This window comes from Malaclemys terrapin, chromosome 13 (assembly GCF_027887155.1).
Source record: "Malaclemys terrapin pileata isolate rMalTer1 chromosome 13, rMalTer1.hap1, whole genome shotgun sequence".
In the NCBI taxonomy this organism is placed as follows: domain Eukaryota; kingdom Metazoa; phylum Chordata; order Testudines; family Emydidae; genus Malaclemys; species Malaclemys terrapin.
Window position 1 is genome coordinate 44,029,955 of NC_071517.1, and position 17,247 is coordinate 44,047,201.

The 17,247-nt window shown below is 49.3% G+C and overlaps 1 protein-coding gene across 2 annotated transcripts; it reads left to right on the top strand.

The window, feature by feature from the left end:
* The first annotated feature begins 231 nt into the window (after positions 1–231).
* On the top strand, positions 232–12,648 carry LOC128847947 (E3 ubiquitin-protein ligase TRIM11-like). 2 transcript variants are annotated; one of them, XM_054047672.1, is made up of 7 exons: positions 232–739; positions 1,000–1,172; positions 4,186–4,281; positions 5,732–5,855; positions 7,116–7,145; positions 9,682–9,869; positions 12,351–12,648. In XM_054047672.1, exons 2-7 carry the CDS (start codon positions 1,008–1,010, stop codon positions 12,375–12,377), a joined length of 630 nt encoding a protein of 209 aa, XP_053903647.1. In that variant the 5' UTR covers positions 232–739; positions 1,000–1,007; the 3' UTR covers positions 12,378–12,648. The 2 variants fall into 2 exon arrangements, with proteins under 2 accessions (XP_053903647.1, XP_053903646.1); XM_054047671.1 differs by lacking the exon at positions 12,351–12,648 and having other exon boundaries at positions 9,682–10,485.
* The last annotated feature ends 4,599 nt before the right edge of the window (positions 12,649–17,247 follow it).

Genomic DNA, 17,247 nt, shown 5'->3' on the forward strand with positions numbered 1-17,247 from the left:
CCCTGGGTCTGTATTGGGCAGTGTTGTGGGGTGGTTGCCCCACCCCCTGAGAAAAGGGCTAGAACAGGCCTTTGAGGCTGCGTTGGCTGGCAGCCAATCAACAAAGGCCTGTGGGGAGCCAATCAGGGCAGGGCAGAGGCAGCCAATCAGGGCCAGGCAAGGCCCTATATAAAGGCTGCCTAGCAAGGGAGAAGGAGCTAGCACCTTGAACAGAGCAGTGCTGGGCAGGCTCCGGGGAGTGAGAGAGATCTCCAGCCGTGTTACCTGCCAGGCTGCGGCCCCTGCTACAAAGGGCAGAGGAGGTGTACAGCACCAAAGGGGAAGTGGCTCAGGGAAGCAAGGTGGACAGGAGGGGAACGAAGGAGGGCAGAAGGAGGCTGCCGCTAGAGGGTCCCTGGGTCGGGACCTAGAGCAGTGGGCGGGACTGGGTCCCCCTCTTCCTCCCTTATACTGCATCTGGCCACAGAAGACGGTGGCCAATACAGACTGCAACTTGCCCCTGAGCTAAGGAGCTAGACTCTGGGTTGTGGTTGGCCACTGAGGCAGGTGTGAGTCCCAAAGACTGCTGTTAACACCCCCCACCCCGTGGAAGGGGGAGAGTCTGGAGTATTGGGCACTGAGCGGAGAGCAACGTGGGTCCCAGAGCAGAGCAGACAGTGGGCAAGACAACACGCGCTGAGGGCACTACGCAGTGGACAGAGCTAATTCCCAGGACGACCAGGGGGAGGCACCAGTGGTGGTGAGTCTTGATCCTGTCACAGGCAGGCTAGCATGTCTGGCTCAACAAGGCAGGGTTCTGGGGGGGCCCAGGCTGGCAGGGAAAACGGGCTCAGAGGTAATTCCAGCACATCAGGTGACAGTCCCAAGGGGATCTCCGTGTCCCAACCCATCACAACAAGACAATGACTACACAGGAAATACATGTTTGGTGTTCAAAGTTCAGAATCAGCCCATTTCTGAGAACAGTTAAATGAAAATAAATTCCAATTTTCTCTGCAGAAGAAGCCATGGCTGCTGTGAATCCTGGAAAAATGCTCCTAGGTGTACTGACTTGTTTAGTGTGTCAAGATTATTTTAAAGATCCAGCGTGCCTAGATTGTGGGCACAATTTCTGCCAAGCCTGCAACACTCAGTGCTGGCAGGGATTGCATGAGGCTGCTGAGGATTACAAGGTAAACAATCACGGGACGGTGTAAAAGCTGGAATGGCCCGGAACGGCATTTAATAAAATTATTGCAAAAAAGAGCAGATACTGTTAGAGACCCTTAAGAACAATATTTTAGCCATGAGAATAGACTTCTAACACATTGTTATTAACCTGTTCTGGCCCCAAATCATTTTTAACACCAATAAGAACCAAGAAAAGTCAGTTCCGAAGGGGGTGAAATTTATACATATAGCACAGAACTATTACAGTGGAACTGTTGCTGACCTGGGCCACATATTTTGCTAGAAATGAGAAACAACATCTTTAAATACAGCTGCCAATTTTGGTTGGAAGTGTTCCTGGAGATTTCATCACGTAACCTAATCTTTAACTAATCCTGGAAGGTTGGCAACCCTAATCTTGTGCACGTGTGTTGTGCACTTGTCATGAATCAGTGCAACCACAGGAACTGCTGGATTTTCCCTCAAAAAAGGCACATGAAGGGGGAGAGGAAAAGTCTCCTGGCTGAAATGTGGCATATGAAAGAAGTGTAGTTGGCTTCAATATTGTCACCTCTTAAAAAATACCAATAACTTCTGGAAGATCCAAACTTACAGAGATTTCAGGGACCTGGGTGTATTGACACACAAACCCTTCCAGGGCACAGTGAAGATCACACCACATAAGTCATTGTGACTGATTCTGTTTTTCATATGTTATTTTGTATTTGTTGTGTATTTTTGGGAAGAGTCGCTCTCATATGGGTATTACAGTCTGTTATTTTTCACTGGTAATTTTTAGATAGGCCTAAATGTTTCTGCTCCACAACTTCTGACACTGTTAAAAAAGTGGTTCTGGGCTGGAATGGGTTAATAAGAGTGTTCTCATTCCTAAAATATTGTCCTCACGGTAATGTGTTAGATGTATAAATTTAATTCTTTGGCCCACTTTGGAACCATGTGTTCCAGGTCCTTTTTGTGTTTAAAAATGGTTTGGGGCTGGAATGGGTTAATAACAGTGCTCTAGTAATCAGTTCTCAGTGATAAAATATTGTCCTCAAGGTGTTTTTTTGGCTCTGGGCCAAAACAGGTTAATCACCATGTGTTATGAGTAGGGTGACCAGACATCCCGTTTTTAAAGGGACTGTCCTGTATTTAAGCCCTCCTGCAGGTGTTCCAACTTTTTCTTAAAAACGGGCAAATTGTCCCGTCTTTTCTGTCTCCCCCCATCAGTACTGGCGGGTCCTGCTCTGGCCGGATTCCTGCTCGCCAGCCGCCCGCCCTCCAGCGGTGAGTGGGGCAGGGTCCAGTGGCTGATGATGGGTGTGGGTGTGCAAGGCGGTGGGGCCGGCTGCTCCCCCGGCTCGTCCATCAGCGCAGTCCCCGTTAGGTGCTGGCTTTCGGCCAGCAGGGCTCCACCCCCGACTGTTTCCGTCTGGCACGGGCTGCGCGCTGCGAGCTGTCATGGCTTCTGAGTGCGGGCACGTGCAAGGCAGTGACTGGTTACATGTTGCCTCCGCTGCCCATCCATTGGCCCTTTACATGCTCCCCCTCTTGCTGTCCTCTCCCTGCTTTGCCCCTTCATCCCCCCACCCTGCTTCTCCTCCATATCCTCCCCCCCATGTCCCACTCCCAGCGCTGTGCAGAGAAGCAGCTCCTTTCTTCCCCCCACTGCCTCTGGCTGGGTCAGCGCCCCAGGAAAGCCCAGGACCCTCCAGCCCCGGGGCGCTGGCCAGGAGGAGCCAAGCCCTGCATGTTCCATAGCCCCGCACAGCGCTGGCACTGGGAAGCCTTTTCACCCCTCAGCTCAGCTCTGGAGTAGGGGTGGGGGGAGCGATTTCCAGGCTGTTCGTGCCCCGACCTTGCAGGCTCCACAGCAGCCTCCTGGGCAGGGGCATAAAGCACCCCCTTCACCTGCCCCCCCCCCACTGGGTCCTGCCCCCAGGGAGCGCTCTGCCCCCTAGGCACCCTCCCCTGCTGAGCCACCTCTCTGGCCGGGTTCACTGAAGCCCTGGTGCACAATGCAGCCTTCGGGCTTAACCCCTTCCTGCCCGCACTGTAGCCCAGGGACAGGAGGCGGCTGGGTTGTGTCGGTGGCCAGCAGCAGTCTGGAGGTGTTAGCTGCCTTTTGACGCTGCACATCTTCCCGAGGCAACACGTGGGGGGCACGCAGGGTCGCATCCCCCTCCTCCCCCCCGATTTCTGCCAGGGTTCACAGCAGAATGTGGCCTTTTGGCACTGTGCGAGCAGGAAGGGACAAGCTGCCTCCAACCACAGGGGAGCAGCGGAAGGGAGCGGGGAAGAGAGGAGCTCTGCAAAGATACAGGCCAGGTCATCCTTCCCCCCTCACCATGTGTGGAAGCAGCTCCCATCCCTTCCCTCCCACCTGGTGCCAAAAGTGCTGCTGGCCACATTCTGGTGTGAACCCTGGCAGAAATCTGGGGAGGGGGGCATGTTACCCTGCGTGTCCCCATGTGTTGCCTCGGGAAGGCGTGGCACTAGGTACCATGATAGGCGGGTCCGTCCCAGGGGCCCAACCAGGGATGGAGAGTGGAGAGCACCGGGCAGGGAGGGTCAGGTTGGTCAGTCACCCTCCTTGTGTGAGCGGTGTACGGGAGTGTGTGCGTGTCACCTCTCCCCATGTGAACCCTAAAGCCTTAAAGATAAGACGATAAATAAAAAGAATCCAACTCCACAATATTTCTTTTTAACAGGGGCTCAGTCAACTTGATGTTAATTTGAACATTTGTATTGTAGAGTTCTGATTGATTGCCGTTGAACTCACTTGAATACGAGTACTTTTACCAGGTGTCCCATATTCAGCATAGGGAAATATGGTCACCCTAACACTGGGGATAAATATTTAGAGAGTCATTTGCGGGAGAGAGTGAGAGAGACCACAAGCACGAGAATGACTCTAGTCAGGTGGTTAGAGCGCTCACCCATTTTATTATGTATTTAATATTCTTGAAAATGTAAATAAAATGGAGGGAAAATCCTCCAAAAACACCAAAACTAAACCAGTTTTTCTTTTGTTAGGAAAAAATTCAGAGCTATTTGGAGATTTTGAAGAAAGAGAGAGAAGAGATTCTATCACTTCAATCGAGTGGGGAAAATAAAAGCCAGGAACTGCTGGTAGGTGCCGTTCTTACTCAGAGGCAAATGTGCACAGGGACGTTATTGGTACTCTGCTTACTCTAACAGAAGAAGAACAGTGAGAAACGTGTTCCTTTCTGTGAAAGAGGATTACTTATTTATTCTCACTGGAAAGAAAAACTGTTCTGCTTTAATTGACTATAAACAGAAAAATGGAGTGTTAAGGAAAGAGTTTTAATAATCCAAATATTCCAATTGATAATGTGAGTGTAATTTGTTTTAATTTTGGTTTTAAAAAGCTGAACATTTCAAGTATTTTTTATCCCTTTGTTTCCCCATTTACTCCTCTTTGCCACTAAGCACAATAACATGAATAATTTCCAGATTTTGTCTCCTAGTTCCTCCTTTTTCTTTTTGCCAATTTGTCTAAAATGGGAGAACTTTGGAAGAGTTCTGCAGAGAATGGAATAAAAGGAACAAATGGGGTGATGGTGGAAATGGACATTATTTTGTTACATTTTAGAAAAAATAGGAAAAAGAAATGTGCATTTTTTTCAAGTTATTTCATGATATTTTTCAAACCAATTAAAAGTTGTCCCATTTTGAACACTGAAAAATGGAAACGACTTTGAAATTTCAATTTTTTTTTGCAAATTCTTCCCCCATTTTTTGGCTTTACTTTCAACAGACATAACTGTTAACATATAAGCCTGTTTGTTAACCTTAATCTATCGTTGCTAGACATCGCCATGAAGAAGATTTGGGTTCTAGATATGATCTTAGTTTCTTGCTCCTGGGGTATCAGGAGCTAGAGTGCTCCAGAAAGAGCACGAATTGGTGGGCTTGTGTCCAGTTCACATGCACTCGTTTCTAAGTGCCCTGCAGATGCAGATTTGGACATGCAAATAGGTGTCTTGTAAGCAACCCGATTTGTGCTCAGAATCCCTCTGTGGATAAAATTGGAGATTTATGATGTGACAAAATGTATGTATCCTAAACTGTGCATTCAAAACTCATCAGAGCAATTGCTGGTGCTCTTATTTTAAAACCTGTTTTAGAAAACGTGGCCCTATACATCTAGGAGTATTTTGTGGAGAGAATCTGTTCCCCAATTCAAGTCTAGTGCTTCTTAGTTTGGGTTTCTACTATTTGCTCCCCAGAAGTAATATTTGCCTGTGCAGTTCAGTTCCCACAGCTGCTGTCCTAGGAAGGATCTGGTTTTCTATACACCACTGATAACAGAATGTTCTAATCATGCAAGATACATTCATATTCTAGACACCAGTTAGGACTCTTGAAAATCCATTGGAAAATCGTCTGTCTATTGAGCGTAGAGTGTGTTCTCCATAAAATATCAGTAGTTAAATTCTATGGGGTTGCAATGACATACTCCCATGTGCACAAACAAAGCTTTATAAAATGTCCCATGACTCACTCCGTGTTCCTGTCCTTGACCTGTTCTTTCCCTGTTTGTGTCTCTTCATTTCAGAAACAGCTAAAAAAAAAGAGGCAAAAGATTGCGTCTGAATTTCAGCGACTATGCCAGTTTCTGGAAGAACGACAGAAATTCCTGCTGGCCCAGCTGGAAGAGCTGAATAAGGAAATTGAAAAGAGTAGGGATGAATACTGAATCAGGGTCTGGGGGTTTTCCTTTCTTATCAGCAATAAACATTAACCTTAGCCTGATCTTCCTCCAGATTCACTGTTTTTAAGTATGTCTGTTAGGGGTTTTTTCCCTGCAAGTCTTCCTCTGTCACCCTTACTCCCTCTGTTGTTTTAGAGAGTCTCCATCTTTTATCCTTCTGAGCTGGAGGTACTGGGTTTGTCGACACTGCAGTATAAGCCTCCAGTTCAAACTTAGGCTCAACACTAACCCTCATCCATCTCCACACAAATTGCACTAACTCAGCGCTCAGACCTAGGGTCGCAGGACCCCAAAGGGGTGGACAGTCCAAGCCTGAGTCATGCCAGGATGCAGGGTTCAAGCCCTATTGCTTTGCAGTGTAGACGGAGCCCCGCTGGACTCATGCTCTGGGAGTCTACCAAGAGGATCCCACAATCTCACTTTCTTTGCCTTCTGGACAGTTAGATTTGGAAGACAGTCAAGTTTTTCCAAATTGTACCATGAACAAGGGGCTTGAGCAGCCACATTTTGGCAGGGCGCTAGGAAGTCCGGGCTATGGGTGGTTGGAGCTGGGCCAGCATAATGCAGTGTAGATGCTGGAGCCCCAGGTTGGGACACAGGGTTCAACAATTCCTAATCTACATTATAAATGAGTGTAGACACTCAAGCCCTAGGTTAAAAACCCAGGATCTGCTAACTCAAGTTCTGCTAATCCTGGGCTTACATTGCAGTGTAGACATATCCAATGAGACCACCAAGTCTGTCAGAAAGGAGGAGTCAGTGGTACTGTGTTGAGTACTGGTGATACAGAAGCAGAGTTAAGGTTGTTTGGCTGCTAATCAGCGAAAACGTTTCTGTTTATTGGTTTGTATGGGAATTGTGTGTTTTTTCAGAGATGTTTATGTAACCATAGGTAGCTTCCTTAGTTTTTAATGTTTGGGGTTATTTTTTAGTTATGTGTGTAATGGTTTGTATCAGTGGTTCTCAAACAATTTACCATTGCGGGCCACATCCAATACTACCTGTATGGTCCTGAGGATGTCACATGGGCTGCAGCTGTGTGGTGATTGGGCCGCAGGTAGAGAACCACTGGTTTGTATTGATCTGTATTGCACTTAGCCACCTTAACTAAGTTAATACAGTTTGTTTTCTTTTCATTTTGCTTTGGTTTTGGAATCTTAACCATGTGAATATATTCATAGACATGAAGCCATGACATGTAATCTTTTTCATCCTTTTCTTCCTCTAGACACGCTGTCATCTGGACTGTTGTACAAAGGTAAATTTCTGGGATGAAGTGAAAGTTTTCATATGAATGATGGTGGCTCACCAGCAGCACCACAGTTGAGGTTTTGTTTCAATTTTGCATTTGACGGGCGCTGAACATCGTATTACTGGTGGCTACACAGAACTTTCCTAAAAACAGAAAAATTGATTCTTTTCTCTATTATAATTTAGAATTTGTAAACAGTGGTTGGGCTGATCAGATGGGTGGGGGTGGGGGAGAGGGGGCGAGCAGTGTATCTCCGTAGAGATCTAAGAGTTTACAAATGAGCCTTTAGGAAAATCAGAGAGGAACATCTCACCTCATTTGCAGAACTCTTTATGCGCATACATCACATCCCCTGGCCATATTATTATTATTAGCAAATGCACAAGTGGTACAATGAAGAATGGGAAAATTCAACACACAAAAATATAAAGTAGAGAGATAGAAATGTACAAGTCAAAAGAAAAAATGTTATAAATGTCAGAAGGGGTTAGGTAGGCACCACCTATTAGCAGACATGCCAACTCTTACAAAGTGATTGTGAGAGATGCGATTTCTGAGTAAAATTAAGCCTCACTCATGAGCTCGTGATAGAACTCTCACATGTCAGCTGTGGCTGAAAAAAACATCCTGACATGTGAGAGTTCTAAAAATGAGCCTTATTTTTACTTAGAAATCCTGTCAACCACCCCAGTGCGGCTGCTCCCCGGCCAGCCTGGGAAATGGGAGAGGGGACCCCACTGTAGCCCCCCAGGCCTGGGGAGGGTGAAGAACCCTAGGAGGGGCAGAGGTGAGGCTGGGAGGGGTTTATTATGGCCTGGGGGCTGCAGGGGGCCTGAAGTGAGTGTGGGGCTGATGGGCTGAGGTGGGGGCTGTGTTGCTGGTGGGTTCTGAGCCGATAGGGTGAGTGCTGGGAGGGTGAACTGAGGGCGGTGGGGTAGGGGTGCTGAACTGATGGGGGGGTGATGATGGGAGCTGGGAGACTGATTTGAGGGGGGTTGGGTGGGGATAGAACTGATGCAGGACAGGATTAATTGCTGGGCAGGAGATGGGCAGATGTGGGGGTGAAAGCTCCTGCAGTTCAAAATCCCCTTCTCCAGTGCATGTGGGAGAGTGGGGAACACTAACTGTCACATGCGCACACCCTGGGGAGGGGCCAGAGGAGTTCAAACATCAAGAGACTGACCTAAAAACCACAATAGAATCCTTTTTAAAATTTCATGATTGTTGGGCCAATGTCATGAGATTTGATCTCTTGAAGTTGGCAATATTGTATTAGCCATTGCATGGCCTTGGGGCCAGCAGTGTGGAGTTTGGAAAGTCCCCGATAGACCAGCACAAGCCGAGCAGCCGTTCAGTAAGTGTGCGGTGTCCTCACCCACCCGCAGCTACACACAGTCCTGGGGGGCCAGGGGGGTCTCTGTAAAAGCAGGTTTTCTAGTGCTCAGCTGGCTGATCGTTAGGAGGGAGGGGGCTCTGCAAGGAGACGGGCTGTGCCGAGTTGCATCATTGGACAGGGGGACGTTGGATTCCCTGTAATCTGCTGGGAGCCTCCTATGATACCAGGATCTCTGATCATAGGTGCCGACTCCTTGGGTGATCCTGGGCTGGAGCACCCAAGGGGAAAAATTAGTGGCCAAGCTCCTCCCTTTGCCCCCCTAGGGGCCGTCCCTGCCAATACACAAGCTACACAGCTGCTTAGGGCACCACGAAACTTGGGGCAGCAAATTTCCCCAAATTTCCTGGTGCCTTAGGCAGCTGCATGCTACGTATTGGCAGCGCTGGCTCCAGCAGCCAGCCCCCAGCCGGCCCCTAGCGGGGTGCGTACGGGACTCAGGTCAAGCCCCTGCTCCACTCCTGTCCTGCCCCCACTCCACCCCTTCCCCTAAGCTGCTGCCCCACCTCTTCCCATCCCCGCTCTGCCTCCATTCCACCCCTTGCCCCAAGCCTCCCCCCGAGTGATGCAGCTGGGAGCCAGCGGAGTGGGATGGGGCAGGCCCTGCTGCCTCCCTGCCCTGCTCCTGCCCCCCGCAGCTCCTGCTCCAGCGGGTGTGTGTGTACAGGTACTCAGGCTGTGCAGGGCACCAGATTTGGTAGGGATGGCTCTAGGCCCCCTACCTTCTGCGCCTCTCACCTTCCGGCGGCCCCACTGACCATCTCCTCCCCCTCCCTCCCAGCGCCTCCCGCCTGCAGTGAACAGTTGTTTCACGGCATTCAAGATGCTCCAGCGGGGAGGGGTAGGAGCGGAGACTAGGCGTGCTCGGGGGAAGAGGTGGAGCGGTGATTTGGGGAAAGGTGTGGAATGGGGCCTGGCTCAGCAGAGCTGATCCTTTCACTCTGTCCCTGAACTGGCTCTGTCGGGGTGTGAATCCCCCCTGCCCATGGCTGAGATCTCAGCGCTGCTCCCCAGGCAGAGCTGGGTAAATCCTGGAGGCAGGAGGTTGCCTGGTTCACTCCCCAACTGGGGCAGGTTCTGTCACTGACACGATCAGACCCTGCCCCAGGGCTGAGCTCTGCCCCTCACGCTCTGATTCTCTCTCTGCAGTGAACGTGACTCTGGATCCAGACACGGCCCATCCCGAACTCATCGTGTCTGCGGATCGGAGAAGTGTGAGAAGGGGAGACACACAGCCGGCTCTGCCCAAGAACATTGAGAGATTTGACACTGCGCTCTGTGTGCTGGGCTGTGAGGGATTCACCTCGGGCAGACATTACTGGGAGGTGGACGTGAAGGTAGAGATAGAGGTGGAGGGGAAGGGATTCTGGGCTATGGGGGTGGCCAGAGAGTCTGTGAGCAGGAAGGGACCATTAAGCTTTACCCCTGAGCAGGGGATCTGGGCTTTGGAGGGATGTGAGGATGAGTTCTGGACTCACACATTAACTGAGCAGTTCAACAGCTTCTCCCGGAGCCGGGCACCCAACAGGATCCGGGTTTATCTGGACTACGAACGGGGGCGGGTGGAGTTTGTCAATGCGGGTAGCGGGGACGTGATCCTCACTTTCCCATCGGCCTCTTTCGCTGGGGAGGGAATCTACCCCTTCTTCTGGGTGGGATTCAGGGGCTCAGGCTCCCGGCTCACACTGTGTCCCTGAAGTGCCCGTGTGTCGCCTGGAAACGGGCTCCTCCAGCCTCCACCCTCCTGATCTATGGCTGTGGTGCTCTGTGTGGGGCGCTCTACCCTGGGTCTCTGTTTCTTGGAAGCCAACTCTGTCTGGCGTGGGGTCCCACCACGGAAGGAGGGAGCCCCCTGTGTTGTAACTGCAGTTAATAAATATATATATTGAATAAATTTCAATTGGTATTCAATTGTTTAACAGTGCAATTAAAAGGGCAATTATTCACACTTAATTTTTTAAATGGTGATTTATTTTTTTGAGTTAATCGTGTGAGTTAACTGCAATTAATTGACAGCCCTAATTTGTATTGATCTGAATTGCACTTAACCATCTTAACTATAATTTAATAAAGTTTGTTTTCTTTTCATTTTGCTTTTGTGTTAGAACATTAACAATGTGAATATTGTGACAGACCCAGACCAGTGGGGTACAGGAGTCTGGTAGAGGGCAAATATACTGGTCACTGGATGAGTAGTTTTCTGTTCCCTGAGTGACCAGAGCAGGGGCTGCACTAGAGTAATCAGGAACCTGCTAGAACCAGTTAAGGCAGGCAGGCTAATTAGGACACCTGGAGCCAATTAAGAAGAAGCTGCTAGAATCAATTAAGGCAGGCTAATCAGGGCACCTGGGTTTTAAAAGGAGCTCACTTCAGTTTGTGGTGGGAGTGAGAGGAGCTGGGAGCAAGAGGCGCAAGGAGCTGAGAGTGAGAGGGTGTGCTGCTGCTGGAGGACTGAGGAGCACAAGCGTTATCAGACACCAGGAGGAAGGTCCTGTGGTGAGACTAAGGAAGGTATTTGGAGGAGGTCATGGGGAAGTAGCCCAGGGAGTTGTAGCTGTCATGCAGCTGTTACAAGAGGCACTATAGACAGCTGCAGTCCACAGGGCCCTGGGCTGGAACCCGGAGTAGAGGGCGGGCCTGGGTTCCCCCCAAACCTCCCAATTGAGCTGGACTGTGGGTTCTTCCAGAGGGGAAGGTCTCTGGGCTGTTCCCCAACCCACATGGTGAATCTCTGAGGCAAGAAAATCTGCCAATAAGTGCAGGACCCACCAAGATAGAGGAGGAACTTTGTCACAATATATTCATAAATGTGACAACATGACATTTCACCTTTTTCACCCATTTCTTCCTCTAGACTCACTGTCGTCGAGGTAGCATTTGGACAAAGATAAATTTCTCGGTTCCAGAGCCAGCTCCAGGCACCAACTCAGCAAGCAGGTGCTTGGGGCGGCCAAGGGGAAGGGGCGGCACGTCGGGTTCTTTGGCAGCAATTCAGCGGCGGGTCTCTCGGTCCCTCTTGGAGGGAAGGACCTGCCACCAAATTGACGCTGAAGAAGAAAGCTGCTTGGGGCAGCAAAAACCCTGGAGCCAGCCCTGCTCGGATCAAAGGGGGAGTGAAAACTTTCCTGTGAATTATGGTGGCTCATTGGCAGCACCATGGTTCAGGTTTTATTTCATTTTGCATTTGACAGGAGCTGAACACTGTACTACTGGTTATGACACAGATCTTTTCTAAAAACAGAAAAGTAGATTTTTTTTCTCTATTATAATTTAAATTGTGTAAGCAGAGTCAGGATAAGCTCTACCCTGACATTTGTTGGTGAATTATGGTGAGGGTTGAAAAGAACTTCAGGGGCTGACCTTGTTTGCATAGGCACACCCACCCGCCTAGCCTGGGACAACAACAACTGAAAGTGGTTACTTTGGCTGGTGTGGGATCCCCAGTTTCTCTGTTGTTGGGGCAGGAAGAATAAAGTGTTGTTACCCTGATTCGGTGAAGCAAGGCCAGTGGAACTGTTGTATGACAGAGAGACTCGCCAGTAATTAAGTAGCACTTGCTAGACAAGGGGCATGGGTTACAAAACCCAGTGAATTGAGAGAGGATGGGGACAGGTATTTGTAGCTGATGGTATGGGCCCTCTTTGAGGGATTGAAACACCAATTGCACCAACGGCTCTCTCCACTGTTGAATGTCACAGCTAACTTTGATATTTGCATCCGAAGAAGTGGGCTGTAGTCCACGAAAGCTTATGCTCTAATAAATTTGTTAGTTTCTAAGGTGCCACAAGTACTCCTGTTCTTCTTTTTGATTCCATTAGGAGTCTAGTTACAGGCTGCTGAGCTGAATTCACTTTGGGCCAATGGTGCACTGGGGCTCCCCTACTATGAGCTGAAATTGCTAAGAGCTGAAATCACAAAAATGCTAAAGTTATTAAGAGCTGAGATCACTGAGTTCTGTGTTAAAGAGTGGGGGAGCCTGAAGCTATATTGCTAAGCGGCTGGCGGAGCAGTGAGCTGCGCGGGGACGGTTGGAGCGGCCCAAGAAACGGCGAGCGGAGCTGTTTGCGGGGATGGCTGGAGTGGCTCACAGGTTGGTGAGCGGAGCAGCTCGTAGAGTGGAACAGTTTGTGGAACGGCAGAAAGTGGACTGGCTCGTGGTGAAGGCTGCGGCGGAACCCCACAGAGAGACGGCCGGCCGGCCTCGGATCACGTAAGGTGCCCCTTAACACCCTGCGTGCCCCCCTTTTACTCTGGGGCTGCACTGACCAGGGACAAAGACTTTGGGGGTTGTTGGACTTTTGGGACTTTGGGGGGTTACTGGACCCAAGAGACTTTAAGGGTCTTGGACTTTGGGGACTCTGGGTGATTTTTGGGTTGCTGAATTCAAGAACCAAAGGGGAAAAAACACAGCCCAATGGTGTTTTTTTTTGCTCCTGGTTTGTGTTATAAATCCTGTTTGTGGTGTTTTTCCAATTTAATGCTGATGTCGTTTACCTCATGTTATTAAACATTTTCTGCTACACTCAGACTCCGTGCTTGCAAGAGGGAAAGTATTGCCTCTTAAAGGCGCCCAGGGGGTGGTATGTAATTGTCCCAGGTTACTGGGTGGGGGCTCGAGACGGTTTTGCATTGCGTTATTGAAATGAAACCCCTAGATACAAAACCCGGCCCTTGTTGCTGCCAACTTAGATGGGCAGAAGGGTTACAATTGTTTTAAAGAGCAGATGGGCTAAGCAGGTTGGGTTGGGTTGGATTGGGGGTGGAGCAGTGGATCTCTGCTCTAGGGTTTTTGCTACCCGAAGCAAAACATTTTTTGGCTTCCCCCCCAGCCCTGGGCTCTCCCCCCACCCGCACCCCTTGCCGTCCCAACCTTGGGCTCTCCCCCAACCCAATCTGCACCACCTGCCGCCCCAGCACTGGGCTTCCCCCCACCAGTGCTGACTCCGCCCACTCCCCCCTCGCCTCCAGCCAGTACAGTGCTGGCAGGGTCGGGGTAAGCAGTGGGGCTCCCGGGCCGCGCCTCAGCCCAGGGTCCCTCCAGCCGGGGCTCCCACCTTCAGGACCGGCCAGGACAGAGCCAGGGAACCGCCCCACCAGGGGGCTGAGGAGCCGGGGCAGGGCAGCCCCAGAGGGAGCAGAGCCCCGGAGAGCGGGACGCAGGTCCTGCATGGCAGCCCTCCGGCCTCTATGACCCTGCTCCTGCTGCTGCTCGTGGCCGCCCTGCCGCAGTACCTGGGTGGCTTTGTCCGCTTCGCCCAGCCCCGGCTGCGGCGCTGGGGGGCGGCCGCCCTGTGGCACCTGCAGGCAGCTCTGTATGCCCCGAGGGGCAGCCCCCAGCCTGAGTGTCCTGCGCTCGGAACCTGCCCGGCCATAAGGTGCGGGCGTTGCTCTCCGACGTGAACCGCAGCGGCCCCAGGGCACCCCCCAGTGCAGGACGTGCTGCTGCTGCCAGGGTCGGCTCTAGGCTTTTGCCGCCCAAGCGCCAGTAACTATTGTGGCTAGTTGTAAAAAGGAGGGAAGGGTGCAGAGAAGAGAAACAAAAAATGATTTCAGGGATGGAAGAATTGCTATATATGAGAGACTTAAAGAGCTCAGTCGATTTGGCTTAAGAACATTAGAACGGCCACGCTGGGTCAGGCCAGGGGTCCATCTAGTCCAGTATCCTGTCTTCCAACAGGGGACAATGCCAGGTGTTTCAGAGGGAATGAACAGAACAGGCAATCATCAAGTGATCCATCCCCTGTTATGCAGTCCCAACTTCTGGCAGTCAGAGATTCAGGGAACCCCAGCGCATGGCTAATAGCCATTGATTGACCTATCTTTCAGGAACTTATCTAATAGTTTTTGGAAACTAATTACACTTTTGTCCTTCACAACATCCCCTGACAACAAGTTCCATGGGTGGACTGCATTAAGAAATATTCCCTTTTGTTTGATTTAAACCTGCTGCCTATTAATGTCATTGGGTAATCCCTAGTTCTTCAAAAACAACAAGGAGTCCGGTGGCACCTTAAAGACTAACAGATTTATTTGGGCATAAGCTTTCGTGGGTAAAAACCTCACTTCTTCAGAGTCTTCTTCCCTAGTTCTTGTCTTAGAAGGAGTAAATAACATTTCCTTATTCACTGTCTCCACACCAGTCATGATTTTATAGACCTCTATCATATCCCCCCTTAGTCGTCTCTTTTCCAAGCTGAACAGTCCCAGTCTTATTAATCTCTCCTCATAAGGAAGCCGTTCCATCCTTAGTCCTTATTCCATCCCGTGCTTTACTGCGCATTGGGTTACCCACATTTGCCGTCCTTGCCTGTCAACTCCAAATCTTCCCGTTTCATGTTGAGGTGCTCGACGTCATTCAGAAGTGTTTGTTTCGATGTTCTTCACGGTCTTCCTCTTTCTTCTTGCATTTTGTGGCATCCATCTAAGGGTGGTATTTGGTAAGTGTTCTTTTTCCATTCTCAGCCCATGCCCCAGCCACTGATGTCTTCTCTTATAGATTTGTGAGAGGGTGTCTTGTCCAGTAATTTGATTTCTGTCCCTGTAGTTCCCATTAACATGACTTTGCATTGAATCTCAGATCTATCTTCTCCATTATTTCTTTTACTTGGTTTGTGCATTTTTGTAGTCTGTTGGCATTTTCATTGATAAGAGTGATCTTGTCAGCAAAGTCTTGATCAAATAGCCTTGAGTTGTTCCATGTTAGGCCATATGTATCACAGTTGCATTGCTTTAATCCATAGTTGACTCGCATGAATAGAAAAGGAGACAGGACACACCCCAGTTTACACCTGTTTTGATGCTGAATGGTTTGCTCAATCCATTTTAATGCAGCATTTAGAGCTGACGCAGCATGCCTTCATAATGTTGTTTAATTTTGTTGGAATTCCATATTGTTCCACAATTTTCCACTATCGAATCCCTTTGGAAAGTCCACAAAATGGATGGCAAGACTGCCTTGAAATTCAATTGTGTTCAATAGTCCATCTCAGGGTGAAAATAGCATCTGTGCATGATCTCCGTTGTCTAAATCCAGATTGTTGTTCACGTCGAATGGTATCCATCTTCCCTTTCATTCTGTTCAGGAGGAGTGTTGCTAATACTTTTCCTGTGACAGATAGAAGTGTTGCTCAAATTGGAGGGGAGCAGTTGCTTAGATCACCTTTCTTTGGTTATTTGATTATGATACCAAGGGTCCATTCTTCTGGCACTTCCTCCTCTGTCCATATTTTGTTGCACAGCCAACAGATGACTGATTCCACATTTAACCATTGGAACAAACTCCCAGGAGAAATGGTGGATTCTCCGTCTCTGGATGTCTTCAAATCCAGACTAGCCGCCTTTCTGGAAGTTGCTTCAGCCAAACACAAGCTATTGGGCTCAGTACAGGGGTGACATTCTCTGACCTGGCTTATACAGGAAGCCAGACCAGATGAGCCGATGGTCTCTTCTGGCCTTGATCTCTATCCAAATAGAAGGCTGCAGGGAGCCCCTGGTGGTGTGTGCAATGCACTCAGTCTGCAGAAGCGACAAAGCGTGCAACCCTCTAGTACAATAGAACCCCATTTATCCGACGAACCAGGATCCCAGGGCCAGAGGGGGCGATCTCTCCCGTGGCCACTAGATGGTGCTCCAGCATCACTTTTCCCCATTCTCCGGTTCATCTGGATTTTTGATTCTCTGATCTGGGCCCCCAATTAGAGCAGATACGTAGTTAAATTCAGTTATCTTCCTCTGAAGTAGTTGGTACCAACTGCCATTAGACACTGGACTAAATGGACCATTGGTCTTGCTAATTCCTGTGAACACCAGTTTATAGTGAGCAAGGGAGGGAACGGGTGAAACATCTTACCCTAGGGGTAGTCAATAGGCCAAATCCAGACTGCCAGATGCTTTTGAACGGACTGTGAAATCTTTGTATTCGCTTATTTTCATTATTGTTTTTGTGGTGTGGGAGGGAAAACACACACACACACACACACACACACACACTTCTTTGGCATAGAGCAGTCAAAACAGTAAAATAGCACACTTTGAAAGAATAAAATTACAGAGAATATACATGCATTGCAGGAATACCAAGTGGTAACACCACCACCACCACCACAAGTTTGTGTTGGGAGGTGAGTGTTAAAGGGGGAGAGAGAGCACGTGCTGAATCCCAACTCTGTCACTCTGAGTGCAGAAGTGGGGGCCCACAAGGATTTTTAAAAATCAATACTGGCCACTCCAGGCTTGTATTAGACTCCCAAGGTTACAGCTTTTCTCTGACCTTGGCTTGGTAAAGGCGGCCACCACCCAAATGCAACAAAACCCCCTTTGAACGCAGGAAGGAGCACTTGGGAATTCCCCCTTGTGGGGTGCCCTCAAGCCCTTTCACCCCCACTCCGGGGAAGAGCTGAGAAAGAAAACAAAGGAAATTAGCTGTTGCTACCAGCTAATCAAACAACATGTGCACAAACCTCTTAGGACACCAAAAATCCAACCCTGTTCTTAAAAAAGGTAAATATTATTAAAAACAAAAAGAAAGAAAATACAGCTGGATCTCAGGCTTTTGCTAGATTTTAAAGGAGCAATTCCAAAAATCAAGCACCCAAAATAGCTTTCTTGGGGGTTCAGCTTAAAGGTTACAAGCAAACAAAGGCATCTGGGGTTCGCACAGAGGAGTCCACAAGCCAATAAGAAATAAAAGAAATAACCCTCATCGCATCTAGCTAA

Coding starts and splice junctions, on each gene's coding strand:
- LOC128847947 (XM_054047671.1), top strand. CDS start 1,008: ATGGCTGCTGTGAATCCTGGAAAAATGCTCCTAGGTGTACTGACTTGT. Junction 5,856..7,115: donor GAATAAGGAAATTGAAAAGA/GTAGGGATGAAT, acceptor TTCTTCCTCTAG/ACACGCTGTCATCTGGACTG. Junction 7,146..9,681: donor ATCTGGACTGTTGTACAAAG/GTAAATTTCTGG, acceptor CTCTCTCTGCAG/TGAACGTGACTCTGGATCCA.